The sequence below is a fragment of the Trachemys scripta genome, chromosome 2 (genome assembly GCF_013100865.1).
Source record: "Trachemys scripta elegans isolate TJP31775 chromosome 2, CAS_Tse_1.0, whole genome shotgun sequence".
Lineage (NCBI taxonomy): Eukaryota > Metazoa > Chordata > Testudines > Emydidae > Trachemys > Trachemys scripta.
Window position 1 is genome coordinate 203,734,857 of NC_048299.1, and position 20,689 is coordinate 203,755,545.

At 39.3% G+C, this 20,689-nt stretch overlaps 1 protein-coding gene across 2 annotated transcripts in view; it reads left to right on the forward strand.

Moving 5' to 3' along the window:
* Positions 1-20,689, forward strand: part of CABLES1 (Cdk5 and Abl enzyme substrate 1) — a 111,662-nt gene that overhangs the window by 74,195 nt on the left and 16,778 nt on the right. Inside the window, exons 4-7 of one of the 2 annotated variants that reach the window (XM_034762761.1) lie at positions 564-641; positions 13,171-13,270; positions 14,937-15,093; positions 16,267-16,370. In XM_034762761.1, the coding sequence (XP_034618652.1) occupies positions 564-641; positions 13,171-13,270; positions 14,937-15,093; positions 16,267-16,370 (439 nt within the window). The remainder of the gene's footprint in view (positions 1-563; positions 642-13,170; positions 13,271-14,936; positions 15,094-16,266; positions 16,371-20,689) is intronic. The other variant, XM_034762762.1, reaches the window with a different exon arrangement.

Here is a 20,689-nt window from a genome sequence, read left to right on the forward strand (position 1 = left end):
GGAGTGCTTTACTATTTTTTTAAACAAGAATAATTGCTGATGTTATAATAGGAATACATTTTTAAATAAGTTACGAGGTTTTTATACTTCTCTACTGATCTCTCTCAAAGAGCATTGTTTTTAAACTTATTTGAAATTGCCTGAACTATGATTTATAACTTGACATGTCTAGGGTAGATTGATTCAACCAATACCAAGTATATGCATTTCATATTTTATTACAAATACAGCCTATCATCAAACTTCCTTTTCTATACAAGTGAAATTATTAAATAGAACCTCAGTATGGAACTTGGGAGATTCAGCTCTGTTAGCTGTCTATATGATGGGTAGGTGATGTGAGGCAGTGTAATTCAGGTTTCCTGTAAATCATTCAATTGTACAGTATTTTTCCATGGTACACAGCACCAGCTTCTACAAAGAGAAGAAGGAGGAAATTGTCAATGGTAGAAGCTTTTAATTGCTAAATGCCTGAATGCTAACGCTTGTTGTTGTTTGCTTTGTTTATTGCTGTGAGATTTTTTTTTTTAATTTTAGTCTTTGATTTTTGTTTATTTTTTTAGAATAGTCCTTATCAGTGGCAGAAGATCCTTCTGTAGCATATTTTCAGTGCTGCCGTATCGAGACTGTACCCAAATCGGGTATGTATATTTATGCATACTACCTCGTCTCTTTAGGTCATAACAGCAAATATAGTACTGAATACAGACAACAGGGCTGTCATTTTTTAAATATCTACCCCCAAAAGAGAAATATTTGATTTGTGGTATAGTATCAGGTTAAAATCATATTTTTAAATCACAGATTTCCTTATCTTTGTTATAATATCTTAGATTATTAAAACTGAAAGAATTTAAAAAATCCAGTTTACTAGTACAATTTACCATTTGTACTGTTTGTTTTTCATGCTTCACTCATGTTGGACAATGCAGATATTCTAGACACTATTACTTTTATATATAGTCAGCTTTCCCTTTCTGGTTCTCCTACACTAGAACAATGCTACAGTATCTAGATTCCAGCACTGTAGAGAAATGATTGAATTCAAACAAAATACTGTTAATTTAACTATTTCATTAAAGGTTTCAGAGTAGCAGCCGTGTTAGTCTGTATCCGCAAAAAGAAGAACAGGAGTACTTGTGGCACCTTAGAGACTAACAAATTTATTAGAGCATAAGCTTTCGTGGACTACAGCCCACTTCTTCGGATGCATATAGAATGGAACATATATTGAGGAGATATATATACACACATACAGAGAGCATAAACAGGTGGGAGTTGTCTTACCAACTCTGAGAGGCCAATTAATTAAAATGGTTTTAAAAATGGTATTCAGTTACTGAAAACACCAGTTGTAAAAATGGAGACAAATAACTTATAAGCCATGGGCCAGATCCTCAGTTGGTGTCAGTGTCTTTAGTGGAGCTATGCCAATTAATACCAGCTGAAGATCTGGGCCAATAGGTTTGTAATTTTCCAAGATACAGAACGTTCAATGCCCGTCATTCCAAACTGAAACCACGTAAGTGAAGACATCAAATTAGGATATGTGAAGTGGGGTAACAATGTGAAAAAGGACACCCACAGATCACTTTGGGTCAAATTCATCCCTTTTCTAATATCACTAAAGTACATCAGGGATGAATTTTGCCCATTGTTTTCACAGTTAAGTTTTTTAGCATTACTGTTCGTGTTTGAGTAATTCATAGCAGACTGTTTTGTGTACAAAAGAAGCAGATACCATATGGTGAAATTGGTTCAATTATCCTGTCTTTGAGTAAAAAATTTTCTATAGCTAACTGGAAAGATGCATCAAGCAAATCTTGAAACATTAGCAGTTTACATCTGTAGTGCATTGCAGTGCATTTATGATCACTGGAATGTGGAATTTAACTGCTATCTCAGAGAGTTGAATATGCCTTTAAAAGACTGAAAACAAGGGTCTATTCCTTCTGAATTGCAGTGATAATGAGCGAAACTACATCCCCAATATGATTTCAGCATGTTATGTCTTGTACAACATTTGTAAAGCAACAGGGAGTGGAATGAGGAGGCAGAAAGTGCTACGACATATTGGTCCAGCCCTGCTTCCATTGTTAGGAAAGCAAAGACAAGAGATGCCCTCTGTCTATCAGCTGAAGCAACAGAGAAGGAGGAAAACAATTAATTAACGTCCCCTTCAAGTAATGGCTGTTGTGAACACAATTGAAGCAGTGTATTCATTGACTTCATTACCAATTTGCAGACTATATGTAATGCTTGATTATTGCATCGTACTTTGATGCATGGTAGAGTGATGATGAGACACAGGTACTCTTCCGTGACAGTATAATGATAGCATCCCCTTAACTTCACTTTTGTGTATCACTGATTAATATCTGTCTCTGGATTTCTAATTCATCCATACTCGTAGCCAGGTGCTGCTGGTGTCCTGAATACTTACTTTGTGTAACCATTGCCAAAGGGCATTAAAACCAAAACTAATTATTCCTGCAAACATTTTAGGTATTTTCATTTAAAACCAACCAAATTCAAACAGGAATGAGATTTCTGTGCATGTGGTGGAGACAATTTCAGCACAAGAGTTGCTGTGATGAGAATACAGCAGTATTGCCCTTCCTCTCTACCTCTTCTCAGACTCCCAGGCTGTATGGGCAGAGAGGAATTCTGGGCACAGTTGTGTTTTGGGGAGCGTGCCAGTCCACGATATTGAAGGCAGCACAGAAGAGCTCTACTGTATTTGCACTGGCACTTAAACTGTATTAGCAGAACCATTTAAAAACAGGATTGAAAAGTTGTTCCTTCTAACACAGTTTCAGTGCTCTTTGCCTAGCCAGTGTAGAAAAGGCCTAACCGTGTTCAAGAATCATGTTCTAGACTAGGGCTGTCTTAACTAGTTTTATAACCAAGTGAAAGCAATTTAGTAGGAAGCCTTGTAAAACCATGTTTTAAATGGTAGAGCACTAATACGGTTGAGCATCCGTGTATATGGGGATCAGAGAAAACACAAGAGGATGAAACCTGGGATAGCACCCCACATCACCACCACTAGCTCTGTTGTGCTGCTCTGAGCTAGTAAAGACCATGAGACACACATGGTTTCTGAAGGAAGACTGTTCTAAAAAGAAACCAAAGGGTTGACAACATTACAAAATAGTCTTTTCACAATCTGCTACTTTGGGAAGCAAGTTACATTGTAAGTGCTGGGGCTGAAAGAGGGAGAGTGCATGTTAGGGAAATGGATTATCTCCAACTCTTTATGTTTTGCCGCAGGGTTGTCAGAGTACTTTCTTGCTTTCCTCTTTTTGCGAATAATGCTCCAGAAATAATATTTAGGGCCTTTTGTCCTCAAAGCATTTTAAAAACATGAAGGGCTAGATTATCACTAGCCTTAGCCACAGCCATGCAGGGGAATAGGTGGGAGTAAAATCTCTCCTCCCCACTCAGGAGCCTACTTAAGTTTGCCCACATCTTTGCTCCTTTGCATGCTGGATGCTCCTTTCCCCTATCTCCATGAGCAAGTGAGTGGAGATTGGGGAAGAGCCATGGCTCCCCTTTTGCCTCCACGCCAGGGCCGGCTCCAGGCACCAGCCCAGCAAGCAGCTGCTTGGGGCGGCCAACGGAGAGGGGCGGCACGTCCAGCTCTTCAGTGGCAATTTGGCGGCGGGTCCCTCGCTCCCTCTCGGAGCGAAGGACCAGCTGCCGAATTGCCGCCAAAGTCTGAAGCGGCGGCGGTAGAGCAGATCGCGACTTTTTTTTTTTTTTTTTTTTTTTAGCTGCTTGGGGCAGCAAAAACCCTGGAGCTGACCCTGCTCCACGCACCAGTCAGGAGAGCTACTCAGGTGAAAGGGGAGGAGCATGCTGTGCCCTGGAGAGTTCTGAGAGGTATTGGGCCTCTCTACACTGTTGTTTATGTCCAAGCAATCTTCTCTGAGATCTTTCCTGTCCCACAAGCAAAGGAAGATGGAAGGCAGAAGATTCTGGAAGTGAATCGCTGGCTAGTTAAGTGGTGTAGAGTGGAGGGCTTTGGTTTTGTGAACCATAGGTCCACCTCCTACAGGGAGAGGGGACTGTATAGATTGCATGGCCTCCACCTCAGTAGAAGGGGGACCAATCTCCTTGGGGACAGGCTGGCTAGAGCAGTCAGGAGGGGGTTAAAGTAATAACAAAAGGGGAGCGTAAAAAGAGGGAAGACATGAACATTCAGCACAAAATGGAAACGTGGAGAACAAAATTAATCAAAAACCAAAAGGACACGAGGAGCAGAAAGTCTTCAGTTGCCTATACACTAATGCTGGGCTCCTGGGTGACAAACAAGAAGAATTGGAATTGTTAATTTGTTAGCATACATTCAATCTAGTTGGTATTACTGAAACCTTGTGGGATGATTCACACAATTTGAATCTTAAAATCAATTATTCTAACCAATTTAGGAAGGATCAAATGAGCAGAGGGGGGGAGTGCCACTCTGTCAAACATGGTGTTACCTGTTTCTGAGTTACTGATAACTTGGAAGAAAATTGTCTTGAATGCTTATGGATCAACATCCTAACAGATAAAGCACAAGACGGGGTACTAATTGGTGTCTGCCCGAGACCACCAAATCACAGTAGGGAACAGGATGACCATCTCCTTAAACATTTATCTATAATGTGTAGGGGGGAAATGAAGTTCCCCATGGTCTCACAATTTCAGTGACTCATACTGCCAGTACTAAAATATCATCCTTTTATCCTTGGAATTTCTAAACACTATAGATGAAAATTTCTTAACTCAAGAAGTATATTGCAGCCAGCATGGGGGAATTCTATATTAGACCTTGTCTTAATAGATAAAGAGGAACTGATCACAGAACTAAAAGTTAATGGTAGCTTAGGTACCAGTGATTATGACCTGATCACACTTACAATGTGCAAGCAGAATAAAGTCCAGACCAGTAATATAAATAGTTGGTGCTTTAATAGGACCAAATCACTAAGTTGAAAACAATTATGAGGAAAATTAGCTGGGAGGAAGAATTTAATCAGAAAAATTTGAATGACAATTGAGAATCATTTAAGAACACCTTTCTTGAAGCCACAATACCACATTAGAGGAAGAAGGCTATGCTGGTTGAAAAAACAATCTGGTTTAAAGAGGAAGTGAAGGCAGCTGTAAAATAAATATATATATATAATAATAAATGAGACGTTAGGAATCATGGAAAATTGATAAGGGAAGGCAAGGGACACTTGGAGAAATCTATGGCCAGCATAGTTCAGAACAATAAGGAATTTTTAAAAATATATTTAAATATATTAGGAACAAAAAGAATCCTGACAACGATATTGGTCCATTACTAGATGGAAATGCTAGATTTATCAATAATAATGCAGAAAAGGCAGAATAAATATTTCTGTTCTGTATTTGGGGAAAAAAATATGTTATACAGTCTTATCATACAGTGATAACACACTCTCTATTCCATTGTTGTATGTGGAGAATGTTAAGCAGAAGCTACCAAAGTTAGACATTTTTACATCAGCTGGTCCAGATAACTTGCATCCAAGACTTTTAAAAGAGCTGACTGAGGAGCTTGCTGGACCATTAACACTGATTTTTAAATAAGTCTCGGAGCACTGGGGAAGTTCCAGAAGATGAAGAAAGTGAATGTTATGCCAATTTTTTAAAAGGGTAAACGGGCTGATCCAGGTAATTATAGGCATGTCAGCCTGACGTCAATCCCAGGCAAGATAATGGAGCAGTTAATATGGAACTCGATTAATAAAGAATTAAAGTAGGGTATTGTAATTATTGCAAATCAACATGGGTTTATGGAAAACAGATCCTGTCAAACATATCTGATTTTTTTATGAGATTACAAGTTTGATTGATAAAGATAATTGTGTTGACATAATTTACTTAGACTTCTGTAAGGTGTTTGACTTAGTGCCGCACAATATTTTGATTAAAAACTAGAATGATATAAAAGTCACATGGCACATATTAAATGGATTAAAAACTGGCTAATTGCTAGGTCATAAAATGTAACTGTAAACACAGACTAGTCATTGAGCAGGTCTGTTTTCAGTGGGGTTCCTCGGGGATCGGTTCTTGGCTCTGTGCTATTTAACATTTTTATCAATGACCTGGAAGGAAACATAAAATCATCACTGCAAGTTTGCGGATGACACAAAAATTGGGGGAGTGGTAAATAATGAAAAGGCTGAGTTGCTAATTCAGAACAATCTGGATTTCTTGGTAAACTGGATGCAAGCAGACAATGTAGTTTTAATATGGCTAAATGTAAATGTGTATATCTGGGAGCAAAGAATGTAGGCTATACTTCCAGAATGGAGGAACTCTATCCTTGGAAGCAGTGAGTCTGAAAAAGATTTGGGTGTCATGGTGAATAATCAGCTGAAAATAAGCTCTGAGTGAGATGCTGTGGCCAAAAAAGCTAATGGAATCCTGGGATACATAAACAGGGGAATCTTGAATAGGAGTATGGAGGTTATTTTACCTCTGTATTTGGCACTGGTGCAACGGCTTCTGGAATACTGTGTCCAGTTTGGGTGCTCACAATTCAAGAAGGATGTTGATAAATTGGAGAGGGTTCAGAGAAGAGAGACGAGAGCTCAATCTCTTTAGCTTAAAAAAAAGAGAAGGTGAAGGGGTGACTTGATTACAGTCTATGCATACCTATATGGGGAACAGATATTTAGCAATATTCAATCTAGGAGAGAAAGGAATAATACGATCCAATGACGAAGTTGAGGCTAGACAAATTCAGACTGGAAAGAAGGTGTAAATACTGTGAGAGTAATTAACTGTTGGAAGAATTTACCAAGGGCCATGATGGATTCTCTATCACTGACCATTTTAAAATCAAGCTTTGGATGTTTTTCTAAAAGATCTGCTCTGGGAATTATTTTGGGGACATTCTATTGCCTGTGCTATACAGGAGGTCAGAGTAGATGATCACAATGGTCCCTTCTGACCTTGGAATCTGTGAATTTCCATGGGCTCAACTACGTGCCACAATCTAGCCCAAAGTAAAATAATCTGTAGAATACCGCTGTGAGATAGCTAAGTACTGACTAGTGGCATGGGTCACCCTCACTAATGTAACATCAGCATAACACATTTGTAATATACTGGGAATATTGCAACAATGTTATTGCTTCATCTGAATTTTTGAATAATAAACACTCTATTTCCCATGATAATTATGGGCCAAATCTGAGAGATGCTTAACACCCACAGTGAAGTTAATGGGAACTGCAGGAAGCTGCATTGCTTGGGGTGTGTGATTGACTTTGACTGTAATTTTATTTATATTAAGTGCAAAGAAACCATATGTCATAAAACTTAAAAATGAATGGCCGTTGCACTATAAAGCACTGCATCTGTTTGGTGTATAAATCTACTCCTGTCTAGTACCACAACAAACTTGTTGTGCTTGTTACATTTCAGCTTCAGAAAGGTTCTTTATGGTTAAAGTATTTATGATCTTCATGTTTCTGCAGTAAGAAGGAACAAAATCTTACTCTTCTGAGCATGATTTATACTGACATCATACAGACTTATTTGGCATGGCTGAGATAAACATGCATGTCTCACAGACAAAATATGTACATTAAAAAAATATGATAGTGATCTAAAGTGATTGATTGGCACTCAAGCAGAGCTACCACTTGTATGTCTTCCTAAACTGGAAACTGCACCTCCTGGCTGCTGTGTAGACGTAACCTAAAGTTTCTTGTGTTATTTTTTTCCTTTGTCAGAACTTGGTATGCAAGGCAATTTAGATGAAGTCATCATCAACCTCAGGCACACATTTCCTGAATGTTTATCATTCTGTAGACATGGTGAACAGGAACTCCATCTATTCTTAGAAAGTAAAAGAAAAAGCTAAATGCTCCTTGCTTTACTTTACCCTACCCCTCCCACACAACAAAAAAACTAATAATAGTGCTGTGGAAAATTACAGATTCATAGGCTTTTTTCCCCTCATATTAATTTTGTTCCCACATAGTGAGAATTTTTCAAAGTCTACAGATTATTTAATGTCAGAAGTGTAAGCTTCATTGTTATGTGTATTTTTGGCATGATATTGAGATTAAGCAGGAAACCTCATTAAGGTGGTAGGATTTATTTTTCTGAGATTTCTCTTATATTAGGTAAAATATCAAGGCAGAAGCTGAAATGCTGAGTCCTTGATATGCTTAGTGAGAGTACACGACACAATTGTAAGGGACTTTGTACCAGTTTCTCAGATTCCTCTGCCAATACACTGTAGCCATAGTTCTTGTTCCAGTAATAAGTGCAATTAGGAAGTGAAAAACTGGAGCCCAGTTATGGTGGGCAGACTCAGTCAGCATGTCAAGGAAAGGCTTGTTGTTGGTATGTCTGGCATCTGATCCTTGCCAAAGCTGTAATTACCCTTATCCCTGCAACAGAGTCAATAAAATAGGAGTTCTTCACTGTGAAGGATGAGAACAATATTTTACTTTGGATTCCCATGAATTTGAAGTGCTGTTGTTTTCAGGCTAGTCTTAATTAATCTGTAATGGTCTGGGATCATCGAGTATATTTACTCCTAACCATATCCCCCGAAGAGTTTACATTTCCAAATAAAATTCACTTACCAGGCACCTGTTGTTGTAAATAGACTTTTTTTTTCTTTTTAGGTTTCTGGGAGTCAGGTTAATATTTAATTGACTTTTAAATAATTCACAGAAATGTTCAGCTAGTGTTGTCATTTAAAGAGCAAGTGCACAGCAGGAATCTTGCAGTGGGTTTTATAGGAATCCATTTTAGAATCATTCAAGAAATGTTTCATTACTGAATCCAATAATGTGTGATTTACGGACTGCTAATCCATGCTTAAAATGCATGTGGTAAGAGTTCCTGCTCTGATTTTTGTTTATTCTGATTGTTTATTCTTTCCTATATAGGGCAGAAATAATCAAAACCAGTAATTATCCTATAATAATTTTGCCATGGTATCACAAGTCACACTCTGCTGTTCCAGGAAAAATGCCGTGGTACAGCAGTAAAATGCAGAGAGAGAAAACAGCACATTTTCACTACTTTCACTGTAGCTCTCAAATAACCAGCATGTTGAGCGCTGAACCCTGTCAAAACTAATTTTTTACATACAGTAGGTAAATAGCATGCACCCAGCACCGCATTTCCTGATACAAAGTGCACAAATAAAATGTTTAGGTCTTGATTTTCCTGTAACTCTTATGTAAATCTGGGATAACTGCATAGAAGTGAGTGGAGACAAAAAACAATGCATGAAGAGAATCAGGACCTAAGTGCATTATTATCCACTAAGGTAATGCAAGAGACCCTCACCCTGACATGGAAGGTAATAAGTAAGACTTTTATTTTAATAACATCCCTTGTTTCCCTTTCCTTTAACTGGAGAGAGTCTTTAGAAGAAATCCCCCTCTTTGACAGTCTCTTATATGGTATGAATGATAGTGATAACTGTCCTTGTGGGGGGAAAAGAGAAGAAGGTAGTTGAAATGGTTGGAGCTGTTGTTGTTGTTTCCAAGAAGACACAAAAGAATTGCAAAGATAGAAAATGCAGCTTCTGGTGTTGACCTTCATTTGCAATTGCACTGCTGAAACAAACACAGGCATAGCACATCCTTTTATCAGCCACTCTGAGACCTGGCAAACTTGTACCGGTGTCGGGCTTTTTAAGTTTCATCTCTACTCACAGGCTTATGGCAGTGTTGCAAAATATACAGACTTACCTGGCTAAGTCAGACTCTCATTATAGAACAGAAGGCAAAAGAAAGAGGGATAGGAAAGAGAAGAAATAAGGTGGGAAAGGAAAAGGACACAATGGGGCAAAGTGACAAAGTCTCACATCCCAGATGGTGTTTGGGATTTAGCCAGAGCCCGTGGAAGTTGCAATGTTATCTGGGTCCCCTCTCTGGTCTGGTCTGGTCAGGTCAGGATCTCTCTCGGGTTCAGGCAATGAAGGCCCAATGGTATCCTGGTAAATCCCAGGGTCTCAGAAAATATGGGGGGATGGCAGCAAGGATGGTGAAGGTTGCTCCTTTCTGTTCTCTGATCTTTCAGTCAGCCAGCATCAGGGTAGCCAGCTTTCTTCCCCAGAGTTTCTTTTTGAGGACCCCAAAAGGGAGTGATGGGTGGAACAGCCCATTCTTATTATTTTGTCTAGCAATTAGGACTAATTTCCGACACACCAGTTTTGGTTACCGGTCCAACACTTTTCTTGTTTACAGGTATAACTCTAATACAATCCTTGAAGTATATCAGTAGCCTCTTTGTTTGGACTAATTCAGTCTGTCTCCCTGTGGCACTTTTTCCACAGCCACATTTATTGTTAGAGGTTATTGTGAAACTTCATAAATTCTTTATCCACTTTCACACAGTCAGGCTCACAAGTGGGTTAGACCGACCAGGCCCCAGTCATTACAATAGTGCTACCACACTATAAATAATAAAAACACAGAGTTTGGAGCCTTAGAAATAATATATATAAGATCGTCTGGGGGCCAAACAGTGGCAGTTAGCCTCTGAGCAAAGTAAAGAAGCATCCCCTGAGGAACAGAGCCTTAACAGTTACAGTCTCTCTCTGGTACACAGGGGTGTTGCAGAAACTGCGCCTAAAGAACAATGGAGTCTCTCCCCCCGGTGTGACTGGCCACTCAGCAAGCTGTATAGGAAGAAACAGACATGTTCCAGCTCCTCCTCTACCTGCTGTGGGGGCCCATGTAATCCCCAGGTGTTTAACTGTGCTCTCCTGAATGCAGGGATTGCAACTGTGACAGGTTGCTTACTGAGTTATAGTGGGGAGAGGCTCCTTGCACACATCCCTAGTTCTCTGCATCCCCCCGTACAATGAACTTCTGCAGTCTGGCCCTGCATTAATAGTTCCAGAAAAAAGGTAACTACAGAATGACTTTGCCTAGGCTCCAAAAAGGTTGTTGGTTGGTTGGTTTTTTTAAATGCGTCTGGCTCTGCAGGGAGCCCATGTGAGTCTTTGGGGCCTCCTATGCCATTCGGCCTGGCCCACGCACATAAACTTGGATTGCTTTAGGTCTTGGTAATGGGCAAAAGAACAATAGTAGAGTGTAGACCAGGCCCGAGAGAATTACATGCTCTGAGTAAGCACTGTTCTCCACAGTCCTTTATTATGTGGGAGAAGGATGTGCCTGCACTAAAGTGGTCTCTTCATTTATATGTAAAGAAGAACATGCCCAATATTTTAGACCAGTCCTCTACAGGAAAAGGAATTAAGTTCTTTCTAGCCCAAGGGCGATAGGTTCCAAACAGTAATATTTTACCACTATGTTTTACAAAGTGAGCAGGCAGATATTACCTACAAGTATAGGCTTTGGGAAAGGAGAAGACTGAAAAGTGTTTCTAGGTGGCACTTTCAGAACAGTACTTAATTTTGAGTGGAATGAGAATAAATGCACTGTAGTAGCAGGGCCCCAGGGATGTACGTTCATTTCAATAAAGTAAAAGTGACAGAGAAGATTGAGGCACCATTCCTCATTAAACTTCAGCTAATGTTTAGGAAATGTAGTTTGTACTCTTACTTGTCAGCTGCCCCTGATCTCACCAACAGAAGAATCAGTTCCTTTTAAGTCTTCATAGGCTACATTTCTGAAAGACAGCTGTGCTGATTTTTTAAAGTATGCCCGCTTGCTCCCTTTTGAATGTTAGCAAAGATACCTAACTTTGGTTTTTCCCTTTGATTGCATTAAATAAAAACTGTTCCTTTGGGTTTTTGTTTTGTATAATGGCATAATTTCCTCTATAGTCTCCCTAATCTTTTTAGGAAGGAGACTAGAGTACTTTCATATTATTTCAAAGAATTAATTTAGCATCTTGGGAATTTTTTAACGTATATTAATTTCAAATGTATTTGTTTAGAATAAAGTTTTTATGTTGTGGAACTAATGCAGTAGGGTGTTAAATATCGTATGTGGTATCATTTAAATGATTTTTTTCCTTTTAATAGAAAGTGTTCCTTTAAGCCTCTTATTCCCCAAGTGCACAGAACTTAATCTGGTGCTTCTGCTAGAAGGTTATTTTTATATAATTGTTCTGATCGCTCAGTAAAATATCAGGTAACAAAATGAGAATGTAGCATTGTACTAAGTTAAATTCACTTAAAAATTTACATTTTTACAAAGGGTTAAATACCCAGTACAAAGTCTTGTTTTATTATAGAAACACCTTATCCAGAAGGTGGATACATTTTGCTGTTCATAAAAGTTTATTGTAATTTATGGAGAGCTTAGCTTCCCTCCCCTCCCTCCAGCTTTGAGGGAGAATACACTGAATGACAGTTTGCATTGTGGACAGAAGGAAGCAGGACAGGGTAAACTCCTGAAGATTCACAAACTAAGGCCCCAATCCTTTAGCCGCAAGTCCAGTGAGATGCCTCACAGTGTGTCTCATCTTTAACACCGCTATGGTGACTTTCCAGTTGTTTTGGGCCGAAGGCCCCAACCCAGCAAAGGACTTAAGCACATGCTTAACTTGAGTAGTCTCATTGAAACCAATTTGATTAGGCATGTGCTTAAAGTGCTTTTCTGAACTGAGGCCTATAGTGCCCTTCCTGAATAGAGATGCTTAAGCATGTGCCTAATGTTAAGCACATTTTAAAGTTCCATTGTAGTTAATGGGATTTAAGCATGTGTTTTAAAGCTAAGCCCATGCTCAAGAGGGGAGGATTTAAATATGTGCTGACGTGTTTTCAGGCCTATGTAGGGATCAGGTGGGCAAATCCCAGAAGATAAATCCTGCAGTTGCAGGGAAGCAGTCATTTGTGGATCTCCTTACCCTACTCTTTATCCTCTTCCTTTCCTTTTGGTTATGAGACAGATGTGTTATGATTCCCAATTCCAGTATGGTGCACCTTTCTTTGATTCACTTGGGGTTGGTTGGTTTGGTTTCTGTTCTGTATGGGTAAAACATAAACTATAAAGTTTTATAGAATTTATAGCTATAAAGTATTTTCAGTAGTATAGTGCAGTATGTAGAAGTTGTCTGATCTGAACTTTCTGTATTGTATGTTTTATTAATTTTATTATCTTATTTCATCGGTCTTTGGTGGAGGGTAGCAATAGACAGTGTTTCTGCTCCCATCTTAGGAAAATGTGTTTATTACTGGCTTCTGTTTTCCAGAGATATGAAATTAGAAGGAGGACGTTGTGTGCCTACTGGAGGAGTGTGTTTAAAAGAGATAATTGGTCTTGAAGGCGTGGAACTAGGGGCTGATGGGAAGGTAAGAATGTTAGCTTATTAGATCTAATTTTATGATGAAAATGTAAAATAACTAAAGCCAAGTGCAAATTACATGTTGCATTGTAATCTACATAATGTAAGAGAATAGGTTACAATGCAGTACATACTGAATTATTATAAAATGAATGGAAAAGAAAGTGTGCAAGCGGTCAGTGCAAACCAACTAGTTTTTTTCCTGAAGAAATCATCCTCTGGTCATAATTAGGGCTACAGATTATTAGTAAATCCAATAGCACTGCTCTGTCCTCAACAGATCACTTCATAGTGTATTAATTGGTGTTAGAAAATCATGTGTTAGGTGGTATTACAAATAAGCAGCATTACAGCTTCCCTTTTTATTTTAGTGAATCTTATACGTGAAATATAGCAGTAACATTACCTTTGTGCTGTGTGAATGCCTCAGAATATCCACACGTTTGTTTGTTTGAATAAAAATATTAATTCTGAAACTTTGGGGAAACAATTTTTAAGCATAGAGAATATCTGACTCAAATGCAAGTATTTGTGCTGAAAACCTAGTTCAACTAGTTATACTCATCCAAGGAGTAATAGAAACAATACCTTGCTATTTATTATTATTTGTATCGTGGTAGGGACTAAAGGCCCCAGCCTCACTGTGCTAGGCATTGTACACACACATAGCAAAGAGATGGTCCCTGCCCCAGAGATCTTACAATCTGTGACCTATATGCCCAATCAAAACTAAACACTGCTCACATTTTGAATTTGATATACACACAATGAACTGCTTATAAAGCATCAGCAGACTAAAAATTATTTGTTGAAATTATTCCATGATTAATTTTGAATAACAAATACATTTGTAGAGCCCTGCAAATCTGTGGATATCTGCTTTATATCCATGGATATCTGCATCCGTGGACTGTTTTTGTGGATCGAATGCAGATACAAATTTTGTATCCGCGCAAGGCTCTATACATTTGAGAAAATAATACCTGTTTCCTGTTAAATGCATAAGTGGATAAAAAAGGAAATTAATCAAATAAACTATTCACTGCAAATCTTTCATTCATCTTTATTCCATGTTGATAGGCAACAGACCAATTGCAGCATACCAGTGTCTAATATCTCCCACACTAACTAAAATGTTAGGACTAAAAAGTAGCTTCAGAAACATTTAATCCTGAAACAACTGATATTACTGTTCAAGCAAATTCACTCTGGTCCCAGCTGTGCTTAAGAACCGGTTTATAGGAATGCTGTTTCAGTAAAGAAATTGTGGAAAACTGCTACAGCTTTCCTAGGAGTAAAAAATACAGGTGAGGCCTTATCTAAAATCAACTGAAGTCAATGGGAATCTTTCAGCTGACTTCAATGGATTTAGAATTAGGTCCTTCATTAGGATTTGGTAAATATAATATACTGTATCTGCTTGTTTACAAAGGGCATAACATGTATGCAAAAGTTTTTCAGCATGGATGAACTGATCACACTGAAAGGAAAACAAGTGGCTGGTATTAATCTGTGATTAACTCAAAATCTGAAACACAAAAAATTGAATTTGATGGTAAATGCCAGCCACACTGCATGGCGTCCCCAATTTCAAACCCAGTCACATCAGTCGGATCCTATTAAGGCTGAGTTGTGTGATTAACTGTGTGCCTATTCTGGCTTTTTCTGTCTAGACTGTTTCTTACACACAGTTTCTATTTCCAACCAATGCCTTGGGAACACGGAGAAACACAATTGACTCCACCTCCTCCTTCTCCCAATTTCGCAATGCAAGCCATCGTAGCCTTTCCTTGGCAAGAGCTAACAGCACGCAGGGGAGCATTGACACAGGTAACTTCGTAGGAGTTATTTATTTTAATATCCCTTCTCATACTTGCTATAGGAAGTTCTTCACATTGTTGTTTGCTGGGAGGAATTATTTTTTTTTTTTTAAATGAAGCAAAGTTCAGTCTCCAAACAAAGTAATGGGTGATGTAGATTTTGGAAAAAACTTTTTCTAGTTGCCTATACTTTGCTTAGCCAAATTGGTATCAAGTTCATAGAATCTCAAATGAATAATATTACTGTGGCATGTAGCCCATTACCATCTTCCTACCCACCACTCTCACTTACTGTGACTCCCTCAGTGGCTGTCTATTTTTTGATCATCATACATAAGGGCCAACTTTGTCTCGCTCTAAATTACTGTGGAAGAAACAAATGTTGGTATCAAAGTCATAGATGTAAAAATCTTACTTGTGGCTTTTTGCATTATGAATAATGAAGGTTGCATTTTCAATATCAGAACAAACAAGGCTTTTTCTCCCACACCCCCAAAAGTAGTAGCTAAAGCACTATATGTTTAGGATATCTTTACATTTTACCTGAAGCAACTCAAAAGGTCTGTATAAATAGAAGAAAAATCAAGGCAGAGGCTTTATCATATTCACTTGCTGATTTAAAAAAAATTGAAACTTTCCCCCATGTCCTTGATCTGATTTTACTACATGTACCTCTCATCTAAGTATGAAGGGGTATGTGTACTGTAATACAAAGATCAACATTTAGATGGCAAACTTATGACTCACGGCTACACTATGTAAATTCACAAAGAGTTGTGAATTCAGAGCTTGGAGAATTACAGGTTATATTCATAAACAGTAGGTTCAGCATCTTTCTGCAAATTATATTGTCATTGAAGCTTGGGGACTTTACATGCACTACAACTTTAATGTATCCAAGGGTTTCTTACACACGTCTGTGGAAGGGACACTTCTGTGTGTTTAAAAGGAATGGCAAGCAAGAGAGTTTATGATTTTCAAAGGCCTAAGAGAAGCAGGCACCAAGCTACTATTCAATTTCAACAGGATTTTGTTGCCGCTATCTCCCTTAGGCTCCTTCAGAAGTCCCAGACAGAGGTAATTTTGTCCATTGATTGAAAACTTGCTTGCTGCACATGTTAAGTCTAAGACATCTCTTGATGCAGTTAATTGTTCAATCACTTTTTTTATATGTTCTTTATAGGCAGTGACCTGGGAGACTATATTGACTATGACCCAAATCTTTTAGATGATCCTCAGTGGCCATGTGGCAAGCACAAGCGGGTTTTAATATTCCCTTCATATATGGTGAGTAACACTTGGTAATAGTTAGTAGGTACAATTTGATCCTAGTGCTTAGGACTTTGAAATCTCCTGCTTAAAATCATCACACACCATTTATACCTCCTAACAGCAGCATTTTGGAATCCCTTGTTCTACATGACAAGGGACATGTAAAAGTAGGTCAGTGTGGGTGTTATAAAAGTAAAAGCTTTTATTACTGCTTAATTTCATGGACATTTTAGATGTAAATCTTGTCAGTTAATAATGCATTTATTCTGTTCTGTCTTTCAGTGGGTTACCTTTATTTCCTCTCCTTGGCACTTATTTCTCGTGTAAATGTGATATCTGTTGCTTTTAGTTTTGTATGAAGCTGCACAAACAGCGCTGTGTTTTTTGATTCCTGTCATCGCTAGGACAGAACTCTGGTTTCCAGCAGGTTCTTTATCTTCTTTGAAGGTGTTGTACGGGCTGCTGTCTGTTTTGGCATGGGTTGCTCTTCGTAGTAAGAAGGAAAGTCCCATCACTAGCAAAAGCCATATATTTTCCATGATGTCCAAAGCTGTAACAATTCAGGCTCACAATTCTGCCCATCTCAGTACTTTATGTGAGAAGAGAAATGGCTCTGCAGCCTTTTATTTGTTTTTAATTGCATCAAGTTTACATTATCCTTCCTAGAATTTGGTGCACATCTTTTGACTGAGGGGGCAGTCTTACAACATGCATTACATAAGAGTGTGCGCGCACATGCACAGTGCATCCAAAGGAGGTGAGAGGTATTTTGGCTTGCACCTCATGGCTAGTGAAATTGAGTGGGGAAAATACTGGATCTGTTTTTGAGATTGTTAATGTTCCCTGTCCTCCTGCAGGAAAACCAGCTTCTCTCAACCGAAAGATCATTAAACCATTGCTCAAGAAATCTTCCATTGAGACTGATTTGGCAATCATTGCTTTGTTTCTAACCTTCCCCACATGGATAAGGATATCGGGAAGTCTGCAGCAAGGCAGCTTTTGTTTCACCTAGAATCCTCTGATTTCTTTTTCCTTGGTCCCTCCTTTTCAATCTGGCTTTGGCACGGGTATGGCTGGGAGACTGATGTAGTCTCATTTATGGATGATTTCCATCTAGCAATAGACAGAGGTCACATGTTGATGCTGCATCTTTCAGGCTTGTTATCCATCTTCAATTGTGCTGGCCACAAGATTTTGCTGCCCACCTGTGGCCCTTTGTTGGAATAGATGGCATTGGTTGGGGGTTTTCAGACTTCTAGAAGAATCACAGAATTTAAGGCCAGAGGGATCATTAGATCATCTAGTCTGACCTCCTGTATATTTCAGGCCATAGAATTTTATTCCATTATCCTTGCATTGTGTGTGCATTAATCCACAATTGTGTTTGACTAAAGCAGACAGGGGTGTGCACGGGAAAAAAAATTTGGCCACTTTTGGAGGGACTCGCTCTCCCCCTGCAGCCGGAGGAGCTGTCATCTCTGGCCCCGGAGGAATTCTGTGCCCCAACTGATTGGGGGGACTGTATCCCTGCTTGTCCCCTCTTGTGCATGCTCCTGAAAGCAGATCTTCCAGAAAAGCATCCAGTTTTGATTTGAAGACCTCAAGAGATGGAGAATGCATGACTTCCCTTGGTAGTTTGTTCCATTGATTAATTATCCTCATTGTTAAAGACTTACACTTTGCTTCTAATTGAATTTGTCTGGCTTTAACTTCCAGCCATTGCTCCTTGTTATACTTTTCTCTGCGAGATTAAAGAGGCATTTAGTACCCAGTATTTTCTACTTACCAAGGTAAGTATCCACCATAATCAAGTCACCTGTCAGTCGTCTTTTTGATAAACTAAACAGCAAAGGCTAATGCGGGACAGTTGTTCATCTTCAGAATTCTGCAAGTATTCTGCCACTTGCTGCTTTACATTTCTGAAGCCACTGTGTGAAACGGGGAGATAGTCTGGCTGTAATACAGCATGCAGCTGATATACAGCTCTCAGTCTCTTCAAGAATGAGCAGTGTGTTCTCTCCCAGGCCGGGCAGAGTTATAGACTTAGGTGAGGGCGTGGCCAAAGCTCATTGTAGACAAGAAAGAGGTGATGCCAAGTGACGCATATAGAATTATTTTGGAGGGGATTCACCTAATTTATGTCCAGGAGGCTCACAATTTGGAGATGCTCTTGAATTCTCTGCTAATACAGGTACCCAAAAGTGCCTTTATACACAAATCTGTAAATGGTGATGATTGCACCTGTTTGTCTAACGATGGCCTTGCCACAATTATGAATACCAAATCAATAAACAGGATTACTGCAGGACTGTTTATGTGATGCTAGCACTGAAGACTGTTTAGAAGCTACAGTAGCACAGACTTCAGCTGCTTGCTTGGCAGTGTGAGCTGAAGAAAGCATATCACACCAATTCTGTGATGACTGCATTGACTCTCTGCAGCCAAGCCTAATTTGGGACATTCGTTCTGCTATGTAAAGCCTTACAAGTTTGAGACCTGGATACCTAAGGGACTGACATGGCCTCTCAGTACACCAGCAGAGCCACTGGAGCACTCAGGCGGGATTCCTACCTTGAAAGGTCAGGCAGCAGGACATTTTCAGGGAAAAGTTGACTATTCTTCTCCTGGTATTCCTCTGTCATCTTCTTTTCCCCCACCACTCAAAGGTCTATGTGAGAGACAAGGCTGGTGATGAAAGGTGCCCAGGTCTAGTGGCGTAGTGTTAAAAAAGAAAAGAAAAGAAGTAGGTAACTTAACCTAAATTAAATTCCATATTCCCAAATGAGAAGTAGGTAAACTTGGTTTACTCAGGTTTACCGTCAACTACAGTACTTCCTATACCCTATAACCCCCCTCTCTCTTCTCCTAGCAGCAAATCAAAAGACTGCTGGAAAAAGAATAGAAACAGGCTGACTACACATCAGCTTGATAGCAAGGAGAAGGTGATCAGCTCCTCAGGGGCTTTCTCTCTCTCTCTCACACACACACACACTCACTCACTCATTTTCTTTCCTGCTCGTCTTTCACACCTTCCATCCACTCCTTGTCTCTGTCCTCTCTACCTCCTTTTACCCTCCCGCACCCAAGACTATCCAACATTCTTTTCCAGAAGAGACACAGGATCATTCTCTCCTTCCCCATGCACCTTAAGTAGCTGCTGTTTTCTTCAAGCAGCCTGTGCTCCCCTAGCTCCTGCTGGCTCTATCCCCTGTTCCTGATGAAAAAAGAGGGGGTTCCTACCTTCATCTGACAGTGGGAGGGTTCCAGACATCTAAAAGGAACACTAGAATAATGTGAGGCGGAACACCATTGACCATTACGCACATTGACCCTGGAGGGTTATTTTTGATTAAAGTGATGTCAGTGGATATAAACTGCTCTTAAGATTGGAAATGGGGTTTAGGGCTATTAAACTAGAGTCTTCCAGAGTGTTGCAAACTGTTGGATGCTGGCATTTTGGTAGGTAGAATTCCAGGTAAAATATTTTCTGCTATCCTGTTATGTGGCCAATAGTATTGGAATCCACATTGATATTCAGATTATGCCATCCTGTAAGCCCAGACTTAAATATCTGTAGGACTGGGGTCATGAGTGCTTCTGTAACTTTACTTACATGAGCAGCCCCACATAAGTCAATGGGTGAAGTTATGCATTCCAAAACCATTCCCAAAACTCTTGTTTTTTGTTATGCTATTCTATAATGTCTTAATAGTATAGTTCCACTTTAGAACAAAGCAAGCAGAATTTGACTGGTAAGTGTCTTTGAAGGGCATTTTGCTTGCAATAGGAAGGTGCTGTTCTAATAGATGTCAATTTCATCTTCTTCATAATTTTGTTCTGGATTTGCAGAACACTGGCTCCACCCTAGAGAGTGAGTGAGTGGCTTCTAAAGATACGGACATGATTCCAAAGATATTGATTTCTCTTAGAACAGTGTAAAACTGTTGTAACTCCATCAACGTCAGTGGAGTTACTCCTAATTTATATCACCGTGAGTGGGTGCAGAATCAGGGTCTGTTAGATAGTTTGGTTGCATAATTGTTTCCAGTTAACTTTCTTCCTCCAAAATGTTTTGTCTGCAAATCACCATATGGTGCCATTAAAGCAGATTGCAGCTGGAGCTCTGAGAGATAAACATGCAGTTTTCTGAACATGCCTAGCCATTTTAATATTAACAGAACACTGCAAAGTGACCACAGCAGTTGCAGACCTACTATGTACTGATTCCAATCTGTTTGCAGTCCTGAACGGAATGCAGCTTTAATTATTGCTTTTCACAAGTGCAGAAGTGGGAGGAGCTGAGGGTGACCCTGGTGTCAGCAATGGACATTTTG